This window comes from Pseudonaja textilis, chromosome 1 (assembly GCF_049901715.1).
Source record: "Pseudonaja textilis isolate UNSWEBS1 chromosome 1, rPseTex1.2, whole genome shotgun sequence".
NCBI classification, from domain to species: Eukaryota; Metazoa; Chordata; class Lepidosauria; order Squamata; family Elapidae; genus Pseudonaja; species Pseudonaja textilis.
In genome coordinates this window covers 223,377,772-223,390,130 of record NC_141990.1, presented here as the reverse complement: position 1 = coordinate 223,390,130, position 12,359 = coordinate 223,377,772, and the positions used below count along the sequence as shown (strand labels likewise).

Here is a 12,359-nt window from a genome sequence, read left to right as displayed (position 1 = left end):
GACTATTTGAGCGAGGACGTTACAGCAAAGAGCTTTGAGGCTGAGGATTTATTGCCAGGACTGGTTTGCCGGACAGAGTAAGATTTATGCTGTGGTTTCTGCCAGCCGTTATCTAATAAGACTTCTTTCCGTTTGATTTAATTGTGAAACGGCTGCTTTCTGTTTTGTTCGTTTGAATTTCGAAGGGGAGTCATAACATATATTTGTTTATATGTATGGCATTCAGCTTTGTTCGGGTATTTTCCCACGTCATTATAGTTGTGCTTTTAAAGGTGTAGCAACGTTTCAGCAGAATCTCCAGACGAACACAATACAGAAGCCTGATGATGGCAGATGAGATTCTGCTGAAACATTGCTACACCTTTAAAAGCACAACTATAATGACGTGGGAAAATACCCGAACAAAGCTGAATACCATACATGCAAGTACCCGTGAAACCTTGAGGAATATATATATATGCACAATTTAACCTAGAATGCAGGCAAGATGATTGAAAGTTCCAATGACACATGAGGTCATATTGTTTTAATATAGGTAGAATATTCCGATCCCTGTTCTTACCATGCAGGACAAAAATACAACCCCAAGAAGATTAAATGTAATTATTTTTCTTAATGTGTAACCTAGTACTAAAAGGGTTTTAAGGCAGCCCTCTGAATTAAAACACATTTACTGTGAAGAATTTTATTAAGTCACAACTGTACAAGTAATAAGAAAGGAATTAGTGTATACAGTACATTCAGAAAGTATTCAGACCTCTTCACTTTTGTCAATTTTGCTATACTGCAGCCTGATAGTTGTTGAAAGTCATTTTTTCCTCATTAATCTACATTCAGTACCTCAGAATGACGAAGTGAAAACAGAATTTTAGAAATGTCTGTAAATTTATTAAAAAGGAAAAAAAACCTGAAATATCACATTGACATAAGTATTCAGACCCTTCACTCAGTGCTTTGAAGCACCTTTGGCAGAAATTACAGTCTTAAGTATTTTGGGGTATGACGCAACAAGCTTTGCACACCTGGATTGGGGGATTTTCTGCCATTCTTCCTTGCAAATCCTCTCAAGCTCACTAGCTTAGTCAGGTTGGACGGTGACTGTCAGTGGATAGCCATTTTTAGGTCCCTCCAGAGATATTCAATGGGGTTCATATCAGGGCTCTGTCTGGGCCACTCTAGGACATTAAAGAGAGTTGTCCCTAAGCCACTCCTGTGTTGTCTGGGCTGTGTGCTTAGGATCATTGTCATGTTGGAAAGTGAACCTTTGGCCCAGTCTGGCGTCCTGAGTGTGGTGGAACATGTTTTATTGACGATATCCCTGTACTTTGCTCCATTCAACTTTTCCTCAACCCTGACATATCCCACTCCCTGCTGCTGAAGAACACCCCCACAGCATGATGCTGTTGCCACCATGCTTTTACTGTTGGGATATTGGACAGGTGGTGAGCGGTGCCTGGTTTCCTCCAGACATAACATTTAGAATTGAGGCTAGATCTCAACTCTTGGTTTCATTGGAGAACCTTGTTCCTCACAATCTCGAGAGTTCTTCGGGTGCTGCAATGGGCTTTCATGTGTTTTGCACTTAGGAGAGGCTTCCATTTAGCCACTCTGCCATAAAACCCAGATTGGTGGAGGACTGCAGTAATGGTTGTCCTTCTGGTACTCTGCCCCATCCCCACAGACGATCTCTAGAGCTCAATCAGAGTGACCATCGGGTTCTTGCTCACCTCTCTTACTAAGGCCCTTCTCCCCCAATTGCTCAGTTTGACCAGCGACCAACTCTTGGAAGTGTCCTGGTTGTGCCACACTTCTTCCATTTGAGAATTATGGAGGCCACTGTGTCTTAGGAACCTTCAGTGCAGCAGAAATTTTATTGTAGCCTTCCCCAGATCTGTGCCTGGCAATAATCTTGTCTGAGCTCTACAGGCAGTTCCTTTGACCTCATGGATTTTGCTCTGCTACAGTATGCCTCAGCTGTAAGGCCTTCTATAGAGAGGTGTGTGACTTTCAAATCATGTCCGGACAATTTAATTTACCACAGGTAGACACTAATCAAGGTGTAGAAATATGTCAGCAATAATCAAGAGAAACGGGAGGCACCGGAGCTAAATTCCAAGTGTTGTTGCAAAGGGTCTGAATATGTCAATGTGAAATTTACAGACATTTCCAAAATTCTGTTTTCATGTCAGTATGGGGTAGCAAGTGCAGATTAATGAGGAAAAAAATGAATGTCAAACAACTGTAGAATCAGGCTGTAGCATAAAAACTGACAAAAGCGAAGGAGGTCTGAATACTTTCTGAATGCACTGTATAGATATATTTATATATACTGTATATATCTTATAAAATGCATAAACATCATTGTATAATCAATCCCATCCCTTGACAAGCCGTTTGCAAGGGAAATAAAATCTCGCAGAAGCATTCTTATCCACCTTTTTTTGCTCTAGGCAGAAAGAGACCAATTTTAGTACCAATCTTCACGACCACACTTTCCCAGTACGCTCCAACATGTGATACAGAACTACATAGTGAGGATACGCATACACCATTTAGTTTGGTTTTCTTTCTCCTGATGTATCCAGTAGCTGGGAAACTAATCTCCTGGCTAGAAATGTTTAGTATTTCTCAGGGAATGTAAATAGCCAAATAAAGAAACTGCCTGCCAGAGCAGGAGGACAATGTACCATCTCTGGCCAAGCCATCATGCAGCTGAGGATGAAGCTGCACCCCACCCCCCCCCCATTCCTCCCACCCCCATGATGCTTAGCATAGTGCAAATGAAACAACAGAGCTGCTTTGCCAGATGCTTACGATAGTAACATGCTGCATTGTTTCAAAAACAAAGCTGCTCCTTAATGAGACAGCTTCCTGCATAAGTGAGCACCCAGCACGACCAACCATACACCATCACGCAGCCAATCAGCTATTCCGTTCTAAAAACTGGTATATTTTTGGTATGGCTAGCAAAGCTCTCTCAAAAGACAGACACACACGCACAAAGTAGAGCCTGAGGAAGTTAGCTTCATGGCTCAAGTCCCACATCAGCCAAGACGAGAGGCAGCGTTATGGCGCCGAACATCAGGACAGTACACCGCAGAGTCTCTCTAAGGGCAGCGAAAAGGCTCAGTTAGTGAAAGTCTCTTCTCTGCTTGGAATTGGCTTTTTCAGGAAGTGCATCACAGCTTGCATCACTTTGCCAGGGGAGATGTTGTAGACAGGATGTGTTGGCTGCTGTTTGGGGATGAAGGAAAGGGGAAAAAAAAGAATTAACCGCAATTCTGCTGCCTGTTGGCAGTTCTCTAACCAAAAGAGGAGGAGGAGGAGGAGGAGGAGGAGGAGGAGGAGGGGGGAGGGGAGGAGGAGAAAAAGAAGAAGAACAAGAACAAGGAGAATGCATTTCATTTTTCTTGATAAAAGCTTGACCGCAGAGCTGAGGGAGGCCCTGACTTACCTCACAATTAAATTCAGTTCAGTATCACTAAGCAAGATAGTCATTAAGCGAGGCAATCCAGATTATGACCTTTTTTGCTATGGACTTTAAGTGAATTTGATTTCCATTATTGGCTTTCTTGGTTGGGAATCTCCTGGGAAGGTCACAAATGGCAATTACCTCACCCTGGGATGCTGCAAACATATAAATGTGAGCTAGCTATTGTCAAGCACCCACATCATGATCATGTGACCATGGGCCACTGTGATAATAATTACGAGGCCCAACTGTAAGTAACTTTTTTCTGCACTGTTGTAACTTTGAGTAATTGTTAAACAAATGGTCGCAAGTTAAGGACTACCTATGTGCCAAGTTCTGACACCTCAGTTCTGGACCACTAGAAAATTTCCTCAACTTTCCTCTGACCAATGACCAATGTATTGTCAAGCTCAGTTTTATGTGACTCAACACCCTTTAGCTGTTTTCAAGGTTTAGCATTGAAGAAAAGACACGTTCCTGTGTGGCTATGTCAACAAAGCTTGCTTGCCTATCTCTACACAATGAATATAAGATTCTGCAAACTCCTCTGCTTTGTCGTCTGCCATTGTTCTAAGGCTGGTGGGGAAGATCTTTCCTTCTGATTATCAAGTCGGAAACTTATGTGAGGATGAAGGGAAAGAAAAATGTATGCAAGATTGCAGATGGACGTTTAACCTCAGTAAAATTAAGATCCCTCGTTTATGGAACATCGAGGGATTTGTAACCTAATGTGTAAGAGGCAGGGACTCTGTTGTCACAGGAAGAGTGGTATCTTCAATCTTCTTGATGTTAGAGCCAGCGGGGACTGTGGAAGGGAAACGGGGAGACACTACACAGTACACTAATATTCCCATCCTGCCTCTTCCCCGTTGTTGTCTAACGTTTGCCTCACAAGAGTATCAGTTTATATACTGTTACATATTGGGTTCTTACCTTGCACCAAGGCATGTGTTTTAACATCACTAAGCCAGCTATCCTGGTTTGTACACATATAACACTAAACTGTGGTTTACAAGCCACATTACAGTTTAGTACATTGCAAGAACCTGATTTTAACCCATTTCAAGGTACCTGTTATCCACACGTAGTTATAATTTTAAAAAGTTCTGCTTAAGAGGCTTGACAAACATAACCAATCCTGGGCATTTACATGCATAGATATCAAGTTTGGTTTAGATGGAGCTTACCAGGCGGTTCTCTGGCACTCCTACCACGACTTCATGTAAAAGATCTCCACTGCCAAAATGCTGTGCTATCGACAACCCACTCAGGCAGTAGCATGTATGGTAAAAATCTCGAGACCTGGAGGGGAATCACATACGAGGTTGAGGTAACAGAAACCAGAGTGTTTTTATGCTAGGCTTGTAAGCTTTTATGTAGAGTTCATTTTTGAAATTAGCAATAGCACTAGCACTTTGACTTATATACTGCTTCACACTGCTTTACAGCTCTCTCTATGTGGGTTACATATTCCCCCTCCCCCCCACCCAACAATCTGGGTCCTCATTTTACCAACCTCAGAACGATGGAAGGCTGAGTCAACCTTGAGCTGGTGAGAACTAAATTGCCGAACTGCTGGCAGTTGGCAGTCAGCAGAAGTAGACTGCAGTACTGCATTCTAACCACTGCACCACCACAGCTCTTGAAATTAGGTTTAGAATATGTAGAAAATCAAGCCAACAGGTAAAATAGTTAGAATAAGACTCAAGCTGTGTACAGGCCCTTGATATAGGTAGTCCTTGACTTACAACCATAATCGAGTCCAAAATTTCTGTTGTTAAGTGAGAAATTTGTTAAATGAGTTTTGCCCCATTTTATGACCCTTTTGCCTCAGTTGCTGAGTGAATCACCGCAGTTGATAAGTTAGTAACCCAGTTGTTAAGTGAATCTGAGTTCCCCATTGACTTTGCTAGTCAGAAGGTCGCAAAAGCTGATCACATGATTTTGGGACAAAGAAACGGTCATATAAACAGTTGCCAAACATCTGAATTTTGGTCACATGATGATGGGGATGCTGGGAAGATTCTAACTGTGGAAAAACAGTCATATCACTTTTTTCAATGCCATTGTAACTTTGAACAGTCACTAAATGAACTATTCTAAATCTAGGACTATCTGTACCTCACATTGAGTCAATGGGTAACCCAAAGAAAGGCAGAAAGATCTGAAGGGTGATGGTCAAATTCCAACTCCTCAGAGTCTTTAGCTGTCATTTCTCAAGTCTTTGTCTGGCCACCAATGCATATATTAATCTGGCTACATTTACCTTCACAATGGAACACAAGGCAAATGGGAAGTGGCTTTAAAGTTTGGTTGAGTTAAACAGAGTTGCCAATAAGTTTGGGATGAGCTGTTTCTCCTGTCAAGTTAAAGCAAAATTATGGCAATTTAGGCTAACTTAATTAAATGGATTGCTGAATTCTGTTTGCTCTTGACAAAAAAGTGTGGAAGTTGTTTGTTTCGGAGCAGATTACTCAGATTACCTAATTCAGATTCTGATGCTAGCACCTCCCTAATTCTAGCTCTCCAAAACACCTTCTCTGCCTATGATTTTAATGCATTTCTATTATGCAAAGGGCTTTTAAGTACCATCTGACCAAGATTTTTGATAAACCCAAATTTATCATTTCCAATAGCAAGGAAGACGCCTGTCAACAATCACCCAGTACTCACTTTCCGGGCTTGTCCAAAAGACCTCCTGCAGGACATTGGCAGCACAACAAGATGTACTCTTGAAGGGCTTGTTGGTCAAACATCCAGTGTGTCATACTGAGAGCAGGATCACCTAAGAGAAACATCACATCAATAAATACTTGTGAAAAACAGTTGAAAATAGATCCTGTACACCATACTAATGGGAATATACAAAGGGAAGCAACTTGATTCAAGTTTAGTTCTATAGCATGACCCTATTGGAGAATTATATTTCCAATTTTATTATTGTATAGATTCACTCTTCCCAAAATCTTGGACATTATCCAAGATTACTCAGTTCAGCTCTTCAGTTTTTTACGGCCAACATAGTCATTGCTGAGAATTTTGGAGTCAAAGCCGTTTTGGAAGATAAGTTAGGTAAAGCTACGTAGATGGACTCCAACATTCATTGTGCCCAGCCAGGCTTGGAGCTAACATGAGGAAGACACCAGGTCGAGAATATCCTCATGGTACACTCACAAGGGTCATTTGTAGCAAATGTGGCTCACTTAATCATGACCAATATGGCACCTCTATTTCACCCTACTGAATTTTAAGGAGACTCTGCAGGCAAGAACTAAGTTTCTAGCAGTTGCTGGCAGCTGCTGGTTTTATCCTCTAGTCTAGCCTTTCCAATTATAGGTACTCAAAAGATCATCCACTTGCCACATGATGTGCTGCAAAACAACTGGATGATCCAGTTGCTAAGGAAATAATCAAGCCCAAATGAGTACTGAGCAAGAGAGAGGTTGGAAAAGAGACAAAACTAAAAATGTACTTTGCATATCCTCGGACATGACATTTTTCATGTGTTTCTAATCTTTTGCCTGTCAGCAGTCTGTTCCATTACATGCTTCCTAGTCTTATTACTAAGTTGAAAGAAGAGCATTTCCCAGTTGCTACAAAATCAGAATGCAAAAGCTAAGATTATTCTGTGTTCTTTGTTCTTGAGCCTTCACTGAACTCCAGCATTCTTGTCTACCCCAAAGAGGAAATCAGTGTCAAGAAACTGTACCCAGTGGGGAAAGCACGGGTAACATTTTGAAGTTCAAACTTACCTTTGGCATGTAAAGCTCGATGTAGGAGAGGCAGTAAACCAGCCTGCCAGAATGAGTAGCAGCCATCCACCAGCTTGTTACAACGACCCTGAAACCCTCCTTCAAAACGCATTTGACGGCTTGTAACCCAGTGCTGGCAGAGAGAGCAAAGCAATCATCACTCTTGCCTACAGCAATCAGAGAAGCTGTTACACACAATCAACCCAACTTAGACAGTCACAGATATTTGCCTGTTTTTATTTCCTTTAATTTAATACATCTTTGTTGCAACAATGTATCCAAGTGGCCATCCTTAGTTATAAAATTGAAAGGAAACAAAAAAAACCAGACTGCTCATTCAACATACTCAAAATAATTTTATTTAACACCATTATAACATGATAAAGTGGCTATCGAGGAAAGCTATTGAGAAATGATGGTATAGCAAATATTCTCTACGCAGTCATGGATGTGACTGGTTTTCCTCAGAGAGATAATGGACCGGAACATTCACTGTTATTATTTTTAGTGCTGTGACGGTATGTTTTGTTATGTTTTCCATTTTGTATTATAATAACACAACAAATATCTATCTAAAATAATATTTAATAACTTTGGAAAGATGCTCACAGCTTTATGAAACTGAGTGAAATAAAATTGGCAATACTAAATAAATACCAGAAGTTGTGTATAAAATTTTTAATTGAAATGCTGACATGAAATGCAGACATCATTGCTAAAGCAATCTTCTACGATGGAATGAATCCTGAACACAGATCCCATCATCAAAGCCAGCAGTCCTAGTGCTGGACCGCGGATGATTGGATTGATCTGAAGCAATGAGATTGAGAATTTAAGTAGTAAACTAGTGAAGTATTTTTACAGAGTTATGGATTAGACGGAGATTTGAGACATAAGAAATAATGCTAGACTGTTTCTCCAGAAGAAATATTTACACAATGTAGAGCCCAGTTATGCAATTTTGTAATATGACAGAAATGTCCAAGTGCTAGATTTGGGGAGCAGTAAAAGAGGAACATCAACAACAAAAATGATAAAAGCAGGTTAGGGTTAAACGGGAAGCCTATTAACAATGCATTAATCATGAATTAGACCCATGATTTATTTTTGAAACTGCAATACAGACTTGGACTTATGGACAGCCAATTAGAAAAAACCTATGGAAGACTGGTTTGGATATAGTGACTGCAGCAGGCTTAGTATATAAAGATGAAAAAACAGTGAGATACCCACAATGGAGAAGTGGACAGTAAAGATGGGGAAAAATGATCTGATGATTTATGGATTTGCCAATTTAAAAGGGTTGAATAGTGGGGAAATATGATGTAATTTTAAAGACAGAAGTGTGTAGATTTACTTGTAACTGCTGTAAAGGAGATGTGGAGTCACTCCTTTATATATTTTTATTTTCTGGTTTCAGTTTGCTTTTCTCTCCCTTTGTTTTTTTCACTTTTTCACTTCATTTTTCTTCTTTTTCTTAATTTTAGTTTAAAATATTTTGTCCCAAAGGTGCTTTCTCAAGAGGCAACTGGACTTTCTGGTTATTCTTTAAAGATGTTTTGCTTCTCACCCAAGAAGCTTCTTCAGCTCTTGAAAGAAATCAACATACTCAACATATGTCTTCAAAGAAAAACCAGGAAGTCCAGTTGCCTCTTGAAAAAGCACCTTTGGGACAACCATGACCTGGATGACTGAGAATCTCCATAGACATTTATATTACTTTGTTTTATATCTGAGAACATTTTAATAAAAATTATGAAACTGTAATTCAGATGCATTTGATTTCTGTTCTTTGAATAGCATGAAATAAATAAGCGAATCTGACAAATGGTTACTTACTAATAAACTTTTCAAATTCAAAACTTGTTCATTTTTGAGAATGACCAAGGCTGCCAGTCCACAAAACGTGTATCCTCCATGGGCTTCCATGCCAGGGACACCACCGATCCCGCCCTCCCAGTTCTGACATCTAATTCAAAATTAAAACACAAAAGCAGGGGCTGTATTCTTATTCCAAGATAGAAAATAAGATTAGATAGAGAGAATGAGATGGCATATAGGGCAGAAGTAGAGAACCTGTCTATCTGGTGTTCACAGAACAATCTGTCACTGAATGTCCATAAAACCAAAGAACTGATTATGGACTTTAGGAAACATGGACAGGACCACGCCCCACGCATCATCAAGGGAGAACGAGTGGAAACTGTCCCTATGATCAGATTCCTTGGCATCCATATTTCATCTGATATTTCCTGGTCCCCTAATACCAAGGCCATAGTGAAGAAGGCTCAGCAGCGGCTGCACTTCCTGCGGGTTCTCAGGAAGAACAATCTGGATAAGAAGCTGTTGCTGGCTTTCTATAAAGCCTTTGTGGAGAGCATTCTGACATATTGTCTGGGTGTGTGGTATGCAGACTCCACAGTTGAGGACAGGAAAACTGTACAGAGGGTGATAAACACAGCTCAAAAGATCATTGGTTGCCTTCTGCCCTCCCTGGAAGACTTAGCCAGGTCCCGCTGCCAAAGCAGAATCAAGGCCATTATAGAAGACCCCTCACACCCTGGCAATTATCTTTTTGATCTGCTGCCAGCATTTTAGATCAATAAAATCCCATACCACTAGACTAATACATAGCTTCTTTCCCTGGGCCTTCTGAACCGCAAATAAACACGAAGTCACTAACTTATTAAGATATGAAAAGATGTGAAATCTCAATACCTCGTTCAGATGTATAATAACATATTACAGTACAATCCATCTCTTGTGTATTATACTCGGCAAAGCGTTGGATGTATATTTTGTGTATATTCGTAGATATGGTACTCTCAAATTGCAAATGGAGACTCTCTTATCTTCATTTTTAAGTGCTTTGGTTTTATTGCATTGTGAACAGTTGCTGGGGTGCATCCACAGTTTCGTTGTACTTGTACAATGACAATAAAGTTCTTCTAATTCTAATGCTAATTAGTGGGGGGGGGGGTTCCCTGCTTTTCCTGCTCTGGGTAGCTTAGAATAGTCTAAGACTGTTAAATTGCCAACTAAGAGTTTCTTACCTTGCGATCCATTCTGCAGTTTTTTCAAAGAGAGACTGTGTAATAATGTTGCTAAGGGAAGCTACAGATGCAGCACAATAGGCACTCCTATGATTTAAGTAAAAGAATATTTAAAAGCTTTAGATGGAGAAAGAATAGACATGGCTCTAAGTAAGAAATCCTATATTAAACTGTGCTATCTATGACACACTCAGGATGCTGTTGAAAAATAACATGCATCATAAAAAGAAGGGGGCTATTACGTTTGAGTAATTCCGCCACTCTCAAAAAAGTCTACATCCAATGAAACAGCTTTGCGTAGAGAGGAGGAGAGAGATGGTAACTCTCTGTTGACAGAGGATTTACATCACCAACACAAGGAAGGAGACAATTGCTGGCAGGTTCCCATCTGTGCTATGGGCAACCTCCCACTCTAAACTGAAAACGTTCCCCGATTTTCAGAATAGAGAGCTGAGGGGGAATGTGTCGAAGGGGGCATCGTTAACAATTGGCTTCCTTCCTATACTGCTGACAGCTGAATGAAAAAGGCTTCTGTCAGCAAAGCAACATCAATTGGGCACATTTTTTAAAGCACAACAGAATGGAAATTATACCAAAAGCTAAAGTTGGACTTTACATTCACCATTCAGTTCACCAACTCGTAATTTAATTTACATTTATAATTACCAAACATACTGTGTTGCTATTGATATTACGACAGAGAGACCGTTCTTATATCTTTTCCTTAAAATCTCATGGAGGAGAGGGGAAGTTCCAAAGAAGTTGTAGTCTTACACAAACATGCAATCATTTATTGGTTTCCCACACTGAATATTGTAAATTAAAGTTCTGTTTTAAAAGTGTTTTCTTTCTTCAATTTGCTGTACCAAAGCAAAACCTGAGCGTGTGTGCTGGGTTTTTTTACAGCAGCATGGAGCTCCTCTGAATTATAATCACAGCAAGACAGCCTTGTTGACTCTTATGGAGGGTGTTTCTGTAGAGCAGTAGCCAAGGCCTCAACCTCTTACTTTACTTCTAGCCGTGTCATTATCAATCTATGCAGAACATTAAATGCACTTCAGGAGAAACCTCCTAGTAATTAATAGCTCGATTTGCTTTTTGCAAATCAAACTACATACTACACACCAAGGAAAGGCAAAGGCAAAACTAGTCTGTAACAAGCAGCAAAAACATGGAATGTTTTTGACGTACCGGACATCAACTTCTCCCCCTATGTGCATGATGAAGGAGCCATCAGGCTGCTTCAGGGAATACAGGTATTCCAGAAGCTTCTCTCTGAAAATGAAGAATTGGTAAGATGAAGAACATCAAAGTAGCAAGAATGGTTCAGAATTTCTACACACCAACTCTTTTTCACTTTGTTGATGGCAACCACCCCACAATGTGCTTTCCTGCAGAACCTTGGGCCCTCATCATCGCTGCCTAAGGCATTTCCACAAAAACACCTGGATTCTTCACAACAGCTGCCTTCTTACCACCGCCACCCCATGTGCTGTAATACTATATCTTTGCATATACTCTTTGTTATATCGCATATCAACAAAGACCAATTCTGAGTACTGAACCAGGTCAGACGTCATATGAAACACCATGAGGCCAAATCAAGCCACATAATCGATTCCTACTCCTGGAATTCAAAGCAACTGGCCAGTACAATAAGGGAGATAGTGTACCCAACCCCTGCAGAATTCCTGGAGGATGATCTCAGAACCCTGGTTACATATTTAGCTCCATACATATTTTCTCACCTTACAACTCCCAGGCTAATTTATTTTATGGCCCAACTGTGATATTAGCAAGGGTTACAGGTAGTTCTCAACTTACAACCACTCATGTACTGATTGAAATTACAACAGCACATAAAAAAATAACTTATGACCATTTTTTATACTCATGACCATTACAACATCCCCATGGTCATCTGATCAAAATGTGACACTTGGCAACTGATATGTATTTATGACGGTTGAAGTATTCTGGGGTCATGGGATCACTTTTTGGGATCTTCTGATCAGTAAAGTTAATGGGAAAACCAGATTCACTTAGCACCTGTGCTACTAACTTAACTGCAGTGATTCACAA

At 40.3% G+C, this 12,359-nt stretch overlaps 1 protein-coding gene across 1 annotated transcript in view; it reads right to left on the bottom strand.

Moving 5' to 3' along the window:
* Positions 1-892: 892 nt before the first annotated feature.
* The window catches only part of FNTB (farnesyltransferase, CAAX box, subunit beta), a 30,558-nt gene continuing 19,091 nt past the window's right edge, over positions 893-12,359 (bottom strand). The window contains exons 6-12 of the mRNA XM_026708061.2: positions 11,469-11,552; positions 10,278-10,364; positions 9,064-9,193; positions 7,225-7,357; positions 6,146-6,257; positions 4,660-4,774; positions 893-3,234 (exon numbers count right to left, since the gene is read on the bottom strand). Coding sequence (XP_026563846.2) covers positions 3,127-3,234; positions 4,660-4,774; positions 6,146-6,257; positions 7,225-7,357; positions 9,064-9,193; positions 10,278-10,364; positions 11,469-11,552 — 769 coding nt within the window. The 3' untranslated portion in view covers positions 893-3,126. The remainder of the gene's footprint in view (positions 3,235-4,659; positions 4,775-6,145; positions 6,258-7,224; positions 7,358-9,063; positions 9,194-10,277; positions 10,365-11,468; positions 11,553-12,359) is intronic.